The following is a 10,757-nucleotide window of genomic DNA, read 5'->3' as shown; positions in this document are numbered from 1 at the left end:
GGCACGAGCAGGACACGGCATTTATACCAAAACCAAAGCAAAAGCCTCACTCCAGTTCCCATGCCGCGCGGACCCAACTCAACCGTAAAATCTCATCTTCCAGTAAGCCAAAATTTGTTCCCCCTCTGCAATTTCTCTTCTTCTATTCCTCGAGGGTTTCTTTCCTCTCTATAATAATAATAATAATAATAATAATAATAATAATAGAAAAACAAGATCTCTCTCATTTTTCACGATGTGGCGCTCGCTTTGGCGATCCATCGATCGCTTCTCTCTTCAGCATTTCAAGTAATTCCTCTCTCTCCCTCTCAAATATTTTATTATGCTTACACAAGTTCAAACTCTAATTAAGTGTATTCCATTAAATTACAATGTGGTGCTGATTTTTCTTCTTTTGAATTTTGTTAATGTTTCTCGTAATTGTGATTATTTTAATTAGGTTTCAGCAGTTACTTTTTCCTCACATTATCGTATCGATTCTTCGTCGATTGTCATTGCGATGATTATTATTTTAACGATTTTTAAAAAAAAAAATTCTTGTTCGTGGATATAGATCTGTAATTACCGAATTGCGGCAGATCAAAGTTGTCAATGCGCAGAACAGGGTAACTTCTTTTACTTTTAAAGAATTTTATGGTAGTGCTATTTCAGAGTGTTATTCTTTGTATATAGTGACGGTGAAGGTTGAAAACTCCATGAGTAGGTTCATATGTTCTCCACGTATCTGTTTAATTATAAATATGGACGTCAAATTTCAACTGATTAAGTTCGGATATATAGTTAAATGGGCAAGTGACTACTGAACCCGCTTGTGGAGTTTTTGAATTTTAGTGTCTTGGTGTATTGGATAATATTCATAATGATTAGTATATGAACTTCTTCCCAAAATATCCCTCTTTGTTCTTTCTCGTGTGCAGGATACAGTGGTAGATCTTCTACAAACGATTGTAGAGATAGTGACATATGGTGACAGACAAGATCCATTAATATTTGAGTATGCCTTACTCAGGAAACGTCTTCTCTTGTAATGATAATGTCTCTCGGTATATTTGTGAATAAATCTGAGTTCCATCAATTTGTTGTAGATGTTTCATGGAATACCAAGTTTTAGCAGAGTTTGTACGGGTACTAAAGATCAGTACAAGTTCAACAATTGAGGCTCCATTGCTTCAATATCTAAGCATAATGATCCAAAACATGGATAGTGAACATGCAATTTGTAAGATGCTTAGTGCCATAGATATGTATGTTAAAACTTCTTGGTTGTTTTTCTCTCTGTCTTTCTGTTTGCATGTTTCCAGAAATGATATCAAATATAAATGTTGACATTCCATGTGTAGACAATTGCATTTAAATTTTCTGCCTGTTTGTCTTGTCTCTGAAATTATTTCTCTCTTATGCCTGCTCTTGCAACTTTGGTGATGCATACAATTTTTTGATGCAGACTATTGTTTAAGCAATGACTATGTCAACAACATTGTAGCACATCCATATAACTTCGATGCAGGAGATCTTGCTCTTTATTATGTGTCTTTTTTAAGGTTGTGTTATTATTCTTTTTCCTTTATATTTCTGAAGCATAGCAATATATCTTTTATTTATTGAAATAGAATTTTCCACTGATTTCTTTTTCTTGCTGAAAATATCGCCTGACTTGATTATTAAAGATGGAAACAAAATATTATCTTCATGGTTTTCATATCTTATTTTTTTTCTGTTAAACCAGAGCAGTGAGTAGCAAAATAAGCAGAGATACACTTTGCCTTCTTGTTAAGGTTCATGGGGTAAGTTAAAGCTTTTCAACTAGAGTTCAATAGCTCATTTCTAAAGGACTTCATTTTAAGTTTTACTATGTCTGTGCTCAGTGGTTGATGTAACTTGGAATATTTTTATAATCTCTTTATCCATATAATTCATGCTTATAGAATGCTCAAACAATTAAATTTTTAGCTTAAACAAGAAACCTTGATGCGGTCAATGCTATATAATGGCATTGTTTAAGTGATGCCTTTAACCTTTATTCCCTTCTCTACCTGCAATTATATATAGGCCTGCTGCCTTTAATAGAGTTGTTGATGTTGACCATTTGCAAAGTGGTATATTTTGCTCTTAGACAGAGCAGATGAAGAAAGAGGAATTTCTTCCTGTTGAAGCTTTTGTTAGGTCTATTGAATAGGCTTGTGCATTTTTTGGTTGTTCAATCAGAAAAAAGAAAAATAACTCATGGATTTTGGTTGAGCCTATAAGGCATGGTTGCCATTCACTGTTTGAGACTCCTAAGTTCATCTTCACACCTACCTGAATTGCCTTTTATCATTTAATGTTAAGATAGGGAGATTGTAGAATAGCCCAAAAGAAATACAAAATATGTTTGACAACTTTCTTATATATAGATGACAAAATGCGATCTATTGTGTGTTACAACTTTCTTATATATAGATGATAAAATGCGATCTATTGTGTGTTTTATGGGTGCATTTCATTTAGGTGCCAATATTCAGGTTAAAATTATTTAGCAGAATTTCTTTTATATATTTGCTTGTGCTTGTGTCTATTTCCTAACTAGCCAGGATATGTTGTCTTCACCTTCCTTGCATTTACTTCTGTGAATGGAACACTCTTTCTTCTCTCTTTAATGTCTTGATTTTATTTTTTAAATATATATATTATTTTCAGTTTTTTAGCCGCTAGGCATTTTTTTCCTAAACTTGCATGATTTATCTTCAATTTTCTATATTGGTTGTTAAATTAATTAAATTGAGTTTTTCTCCTGTTGTTTCACCTTTTTGAACCCTTTGTAATTGCAGGATGTAGTGGTCTCCTTTCCCATGTACACTGAAGCTCTTAAATTTGCTCAACATGAGGAAAAGATGATTCAAACAGCTATACGAGCATTAACTCTCAACATATACAATAGTACTAATCATCTGTTGTCTCCTTAAATGATGAAAGAGATTCAATTCCTTGTCCATAACTTTTTGGTATCTTAAAATGGCTACTTTATTGAATTTCTGGTATCTTAAAAATTAAAATGTTTGCTTTATTGTTATCTTGGTTTATGCAGTCTGTGATAATAATGTCTATCAGTTTATAACAACTCCTCCAGCCTCGATTTACTTCTCAGACTTGGTTTCTAGTTTAAGGAAGCAATGTCTACAACTAGATGCCCTTGTCAATTCCTCAGAGTATGTTCCTTTCAATTTGTTAGAGAATTGTTTCATAATTAATTCTCTTGTTAATTTTTAAAGCCTTAACTTTAAAGGCAAAAACTACAATGGGCAGGGATAAATGCACTCATCAAAGGAACAAGGACATATTTCTGAAAACCGATAAAATTGTAGACGATCTTTTCTACTTCAAGGACATGCTTTCTGTTGGCGAATCTCGTCTAAGTAGAGTTGTCACCCAAAACCTTCTGAGTTTACTTATACTCCCCTTGTTGCTTCCACTACTGAAGTTAGGAGAGAATAAAGTAAGTTTATGATTCTTTTTGTTCTTGGTTTTGTACTTCTAATTCTAAAGAAATTTACAAATGCTTTAAAAGAATAGAGGTATCTGGTGTGTGACAATTAAATTTCTGATAGATCTGCTTCTTGCTTATTTACATGTTGGGGTTTGTATTTTTGGAATAATATCTTGAAACTCTTTCATGATGTCCAAATTCAAGCTGTCTGGTTCTTTTAGTTTCATGCTTTGATTATCATTATTGGACCAATCATTACTTTTTACTTTGTCATGTTTTAAATAGTCAGGCAGTGCTCTGCCATTATGAGCAGAATACAGAGGCAAGGGGATGAGAATATTATTTTCCTTGGATGTTCTTAGATTTGGTCTTGGACTTATCTTCTTTCCTCTTGGTTTTTAAATTTTGTCCACCACCTGCAAATGAGGTAGAATAGTATTCAGGTGACTGTACTGTAGGCTTGGTTTTTGGTCCATACGCCATATTTAACGTTTCATCCTTTCCTCTGAAAGGAAAAAAAGATAGGAATACAAAGAAAACAATGGAAAGGATATGAGACGACACAAATTGGAACAAAGAAATAGAGAGGAAAAATACCGCATCAAAGTAGAATTTTGTTGGTGGAATATATAATTTTATCTTTACACCTGTATGTGAGCTGTGGTAATGCTAGTGATATTTGAAATCTGTTATTCTGAGATTTCTTCACATGGAACATTCATTCATCAAATAATTTTCTGTTTCAGGGTAGCTACAACATCTCAGCAGTCACTTCTTTGTACATAGTTTCTCGCCTTCTTCAAGTTGTTGGTGGAAAACACTTGATAAATGGAGTGGCTGGTCTTCTTTTGTATCATTATATGGCATTATGTCAGAGAGATGCTATTGCTACAAATGGGGATATTGCTGGTAGCATAGGTGATGCAAGTCCTCTTCTCCACTCGTTGAATGATATAAACATCAAGGTATCTGATCATGAGGCTGAAGGAGAAAAAGAAATCAATATAAACTATCTACTTCAACATTTAAATGTGCAAACATCCTCAAATTCTCATTTTGATGGCAGCCCTAAGGATGATAATGTGTATATAGAGAGGTTGGTATCTTTCTATTCTGATGTCATATTTGATCTTGAGTTTTTTACAGTGTCAATAAACTATTTTAAGTCTCATAAAGAAGGGGATATTGATAAATTCTTTCTTATGGTTTTATTTTCTTTCTTAAGAAGTAATGCAGAGATTAATGTGTATACTTAGGTCTACTGGCAGTATTTTGTTTCACCACTAAGCTGACTCCAACTAAAAATAAAATTGTATTTGTGTTACAACTTGGGGATGGCTTCACCAGTCTGGAGGCTTAGTTCATTCTCAAAAGAGTTAACCATTACTTGGTGGCATTAGATATTCATTTGCTGCCTTAAACATTTGACCATTACTTGGGAAATAGAAATCACAGACAACTATTTAGGCACTCTCATAACTGAAAATATATGGAAAGCAACTATATATGTGATGAATACGTAGGTGATGCAACATTTTTTTATATAGTTACTTTTTCCTACTATGGTTGCAAGATTGCAGTGAATTATAATTTGTATTGATTCTTTGAAATTATTGTTGGTGCAGGTTTGGGATATTTGCGTATTTGTTTTCAGACAATCATAGTATATCATTAGCATCTTTATTTCTATTGCTCACTCTTGCAGAAAACAAAGGTATCTTATATTTTTAGTCCTTTCACTATATATATCACAGTATTCTTCTTTGGATATAAGACATAAATCCTTGCATCAATGTTTTTTGTTTTTTTTTATTTCTTTCACTGCACCTTTTTATTTTAATGTTTAATTTTTACAAAAAGGGAATATTATAATTTTGGCTTATCCTATAGATCTGGAGCATTTTCCAGCATCACTGCTTGGAATGAGTCAAAGTCAGGGCTTGATGGTAAGAATGGATCTCATATATGTCTGAATAGATTTATTATGTCTGAAACTATATACTAGATCAAGCTTGTCTAATAATTATTTGGATGGATGACCACCTGTTCTTCCTTGAGCTATCATGTTATTCCTTTTTCTTATTCTCATTGGTCTGAAGGGTATAAAAATTACTTTTCCTGATGAGAATTGCTGTTGCAGTACTAGAGGGATTGCATCAAGTTCTTTCTGTTGGGATTTCTATATTTAGTAGTTGTTTTATAATTCCTATTTCGAAACAAACAAACAAACAAAAAAAAATTATCATTAGCTAAGTGGTATGTTAGCAATGTTCAACTCTGAAGTCGCCAAAAATTATACATTTATTGTTTTGAGGTGATTTCTTTTTCTTTTCCTATGCATGTCTCTCTTCCTTTTGGATGATATTTTATTTCTTATTTAATGCATAAATTATTTTGAGAATGCTTACTTTTTCAAGTATAGGGAATAAGAATTATCTAGTTATGGTTAGTATCTGAAAATATGATGTCACTTAAAAGTTTTTGTCTTGGAAAATGATATTTTGCTGGTTTACTCTCTCAGAACAACTGTGAGTCAGCTTTTCTGAAAGTGGATGGAAGTATTCTTGTGGGACTTATGCCTCAGGTAGTGCATTAACTGGGTACTGTTACTTTTCTTCCACTCCTCACCCTTTTCTCTGCACTTTACATTCATTTGTTGATTGACGTTTCCTGGATTTTGGTGCTCTCGTTCATGGTTGTCACCTTTCTATATTATATGACTTCTCTCTATTCTTTTCCTTCTTTTTAAAATAGATTTTGAAGACATTATTGAAGGTTTTAGCATGCCAACCACCGGTTTCCCCACCAATGCAGTGGCATACAGGGTGGTTTTTGAGAAAGCTACTTCAATGTCAAGGAAATAAGCTCACTGATGACAATATCCACCTATTCAATGTAAGCATCCTACCGATTTGCCATGCTTGCTATAAATTAATACTGCCAATGGAAGTATTGCTGCTTCCAACATTTTCATATTAGAACAAATTGGATGAGATTTTCTTGTTTATGCATGGTGAGATGTTGAAACCTTTACTTAGTCGTAGCCTGCTATTATTACAAAGTATAAACCATCTTTAGCAGGTTGGATTTCTCAAAAAATTTGTGATTATGTGAAAATTTTCTAAAGTTTTATATTTTCTAGTTATTGTTGACAGACTTCATATGAGCAGTCCCGTGAATGTCTTCAAAAGGAACTTGATGGATGCTGGTTTGATCATATCCCAGATACCATAGGACATGAGTGGGGAAGCTGTAAAAAAGGTATCAATTACAGTGATCCAATTCATGTTTGTACTTCATCTTCTTAAACAAAAGGTGAAAATTTTGCAAGATATGGATTTAGAGGGATGTGGTGAGTACACATCTTCTGCAAAATGGAATTAAAATTGATCTTATCTTTTGTAATTTCATACAGCACTTGAACTACAATTCCATGTTAAGGATCCCTTATTTACACTGGAGCTTGAAATCTGCCAGCAAGCAATTGATGGTATTGGGCCTTTCTCCCCTTCTCTTTACTTCTCATTTATTGATGCATGTGCAATTTGTGTGTTAAAGCTTAATAGAAAGTTCTTCTCACGTGATTCTTCATAAAATTCTTACGCGTATTGCTTTATGTCATTTATACATTGCAGGCAATTTTAACTCTTGCTTTGCTTGGGAGAGGATGGTTGATGCAGTGAAGGTTTTTTATAACTCCATATATATAGTTTTTGAATTAATTTTTATTTAGTGGCTCATGCATTGTGTTCTCAGCCTTATTAGGGTTCCTAGCTATTGAGTTGCCTTTGTTGTCAATTGTGGACATATGCATACAATGTATCTAAAAAGGAAGTCAAGTTAGTGTTTGTGTTCAAAATGCTGCTTACATACAAGAAACTTAGAATAAGAATATGGTTTTGTGCTCGTGTAGGATTGAAATAATTATTCCTTTGAGTGTCTACATGACTGAACTATGAGTTTTGTTACTAGCAGTTTGACTTTCAATTATACAGTTATGTGCTTTGAGATATAATTTCTGTTGTTTTATGTATCTGAACATATTCCCTACAAGTTTGCCTTTTTAGCGCTCACTGTTGTTTTCCCATTAATGATCTCACAGAACTTAATAAATGTAGGTTTTCATTCTCCATCTTCAACTCAAGGCACTTATTTTCATGGGATGTTTACTTGAAAAACCCTCACTAGAGTCACCAAGTGACAGTGATTTGGGTAAAACTTATAGCAGAGATATTTCATCTGCCAGCTTTGGGTCAGAGGTCTCTTTAGGTTGGACATTGAATCATGTTCTGTCTGCTATCCATGATATCTTCTATAACCATATATATCCTCATTCTTCCCTTTTATTTAACTTTTGTAGGATCAGGAATCCCTTGCAGGATTGCTTTCTCGTATGCTGGAGTCAGGGATATTTACCTAGTAGCCTTGGCCCGTGGAATTTCTGGAAAATTGATTCTTGCTGAGAAGCATCCATTCCGGAGTCAACGTGGCATTGTGATTGCCATTGCTCCACTGGCAGGGTTAAGTGTGAGTCAGAATTTTGCTGATTTTCTTTTCCTCTTTTCCAATTACTGTGATTCTAATGAGGACAATTGAAGATTTGTTTCCTATGACCACTTACTTGGGCATGTTCTTTTCTAATCAAAATGACAAGCATAATAAAGAAATAAACATGTGTTTCTTGGATAGCTTCTAAGATTTCCTAATACATCTCTTTACTGACTCCTTTCTAAGTTAGTGCTGTCCTGTATTTGATCTATTATTCATCATAAAGTTGGTGCACCTGAAAGGCTATGCTTCTTGCAAAACAAAGACTAATATTGTTAGTGACCCAGTCAATCCTTATACTTTCATATCGTTACTATATCAGATATATCTCGTCTTAAAAGGTCAATTGCTGGAAAATTACAAGTAGAGCTGAAGATTGTGAACTGTAAAAGTTATCATTGAAACGAAGGAATGAGCTCTGGTGTATATAGAGGTTCTTGTCATTTAATATGCTTCCTCTTCCTTCTTATTTTCTCAATACCTTTCTATCCATACAATTTATTTTTTCAAGGTAAAACAAAACGCCTAGTAAAAATGCAAAATCATGGTCGAGACAGTTATAGGGCAAAGTCATTTGAATTTTCATGTACTTAGGAAGAATCTGTTTTATTATTAATAGATCATAGTGATTTGTAATGGACAGCTTCTGTGCCTTGTGTACTAATTGTGTTGTTTGAAATATGCAATTGATGAAAAGGCTTTGATTTACTTAGAGACTTGAAGCTTGAATTAATTAATTGATTCTCTGATAAATTAGCAATGTTGTTTCTTTCCCTGTTCACTTGAAGCAGCTTCTGTGCCTTGTGTACTAATTGTGTTGTTTGAAATATGCAATTGATGAAAAGGCTTTGTTTTACTTAGAGACTTGAAGCTTGAATTAATTCCTCTGATTAATTAGCAATGTTGTTTCTTTCCCTGTTCACTTGAAGCAGCCAAGGATAGATGAGGACCACCCAACATGGTTACATCTTCAGATAAGAGAATTCGAACCAAATTTCGTTAAAGCTAAAGGCAGAGAATCTAAGGTTTCCACTCCACCTGCTGATGGGAGATGGACACTTGGTTTTCATAGTGCTAAGGCTTGTGAGACTGCTCGGTTATTGATTCTTGAAGAGACTTGTAAGCAGAGGTCCTCCGTTGAGAGCATGCTTGCTCCACTGCTTCGGGAAGATTATCTAGTAAATGTTTTGGATAGACAAGGCGATTAAAGCTCCAGCCCTAGTTCTAGGTTTGCTTATTAACTAAAGAGAATGGATTTTCATTTTGCAGCGGGTTGGTTCACCAAAGAATTCTGTACAATTTTGCAAAGGAATAGGTGTTTACTATGGTGTTCTTTTTTTCCCCTTTTAAAATCTAATTCACGTAACTCTGTCAAGGGATCTTATTTTGTTCTTCAGGCATTATTCTGTTGTCAGTGTGTAAAAGAAGAATTTGTAGTTGACATGTTTTATGAAATATATGTAGACATAAGTTAAAATGACATTGCGAATTTGAAAATTAGCTGCACCCATTTACTCTTTTGTTGTTTTCCTTGCCCTCTGAACACATACTTCATTAAGAAATGAGAAACCCTTTCTTCTATCTTATCTCATGATTTTGATGTATGCTCGAATAGATTATCCATATGATCTGTTTTTTTTTTTTTCGTGAAACTCAGGGGACGCATATATTCAAATCTTGCAGATTTGGTGTTGTAACTTATTGATTTCCAATCTTCTATTTTTGGTGTGGCTTACTGGCTTGTACGAAGCATCTTATGTAAAAATCCATTTGCTGTCTTATCATATTCAGGAGTGCAGCTATGGTGCCCCTGCCTTCCTGTCTGAAGTTTTGCATGTGCACGGTGCGTCAACTTCTCTCTCCCCCTCTCTCTTCCCTTATCCTTGCACTGCATTCCAGCCCTGCATGAATAGTCAAAATTGGACTATGTGAAATCTTCTGTTCATATATCTAAATTCATCATTTATGAGAGAGTCTTAAATTTTGCGTGTGGTTATTTGTATGAAGTTTACTTAAGAAATAAGTTTAAGAACAATCACATATTCTACTTATTTAGCCTATGTCTATCTCAATGATGTGTGTAACACGTACACATTTATTTGATTATATGATTGATGTAAGTAATTATTTGGGCAACACACCATGGATGTAGAATATATGCACCGGGAGGGGATGCGGAATGTCATCCTCCATTGTACGAGATTTTCTTTTCATATGTTCATTTCAGGCAAGGACACAAATAAATTCCATATGCACATCAAGAAGCAGCAGGAATTTGTTCCATTCATGCTCATTAGTGCAGAGAATAAAAAACTAAATAAAAGAATTAGGGGGTATTTTGATGGAAATAAATGCAGTTACAAAAGTTAATTTTTAATATATATATATACACCTAATAAGCAGATATGAGTGATTATAAAATAATGGAAACTTTTTAGAAAAGGAGTGTGTGGTACGTAATACCATCACCTTTTACATTAACAAGGCTGTCATGTCAAAATTAGGGTAACTTTTGTTAGCAATGTTAAAAACATTTAAAAAGTCTGGGCGGCCACCCAAAAAACACTATTTAGGAATTCCCTTTCTCTTTTAGGGGGTTCTGTTCCCTCTCTTGGATATTGCTTTCCTCCACATGGCCACCTATAGACCAAAAGATGCTCATTTGAAGCTTAAAAGCATAAAAATGAGCGTCCCTTTTTAGTAGATAATGCCATATTTTACTTTTAATATTTGCTTTTATGAGAGA

The 10,757-nt window shown here is 33.9% G+C and overlaps 1 protein-coding gene across 6 annotated transcripts; it reads left to right on the top strand.

Moving 5' to 3' along the window:
- LOC107889433 (protein TRANSPARENT TESTA 9) lies at positions 1-10,208 on the top strand. 6 transcript variants are annotated; one of them, XM_016813847.2, is made up of 21 exons: positions 9-102; positions 208-288; positions 554-605; positions 918-994; positions 1,086-1,219; positions 1,445-1,541; positions 1,727-1,784; positions 2,808-2,916; positions 3,065-3,185; positions 3,283-3,472; positions 4,210-4,559; positions 5,089-5,177; positions 5,354-5,409; positions 5,985-6,047; positions 6,218-6,358; positions 6,619-6,724; positions 6,879-6,953; positions 7,099-7,148; positions 7,582-7,732; positions 7,824-7,990; positions 8,941-9,491. In XM_016813847.2, exons 2-21 carry the CDS (start codon positions 236-238, stop codon positions 9,217-9,219), a joined length of 2,418 nt encoding a protein of 805 aa, XP_016669336.2. In that variant the 5' UTR covers positions 9-102; positions 208-235; the 3' UTR covers positions 9,220-9,491. The 6 variants fall into 6 exon arrangements, with proteins under 6 accessions (XP_040932587.1, XP_016669336.2, XP_040932586.1 ...); XM_041076652.1 differs by adding an exon at positions 9,803-10,208 and having other exon boundaries at positions 11-288; positions 8,944-9,239; XM_016813848.2 differs by having other exon boundaries at positions 11-288; positions 8,944-9,491.
- The last annotated feature ends 549 nt before the right edge of the window (positions 10,209-10,757 follow it).

The sequence above is a fragment of the Gossypium hirsutum genome, chromosome A09, assembly GCF_007990345.1.
Source record: "Gossypium hirsutum isolate 1008001.06 chromosome A09, Gossypium_hirsutum_v2.1, whole genome shotgun sequence".
Taxonomy (NCBI): Eukaryota; Viridiplantae; Streptophyta; class Magnoliopsida; order Malvales; family Malvaceae; genus Gossypium; species Gossypium hirsutum.
Note: the sequence above shows the minus strand (reverse complement) of the source record. Positions and strands in the feature narration are given on the sequence as shown.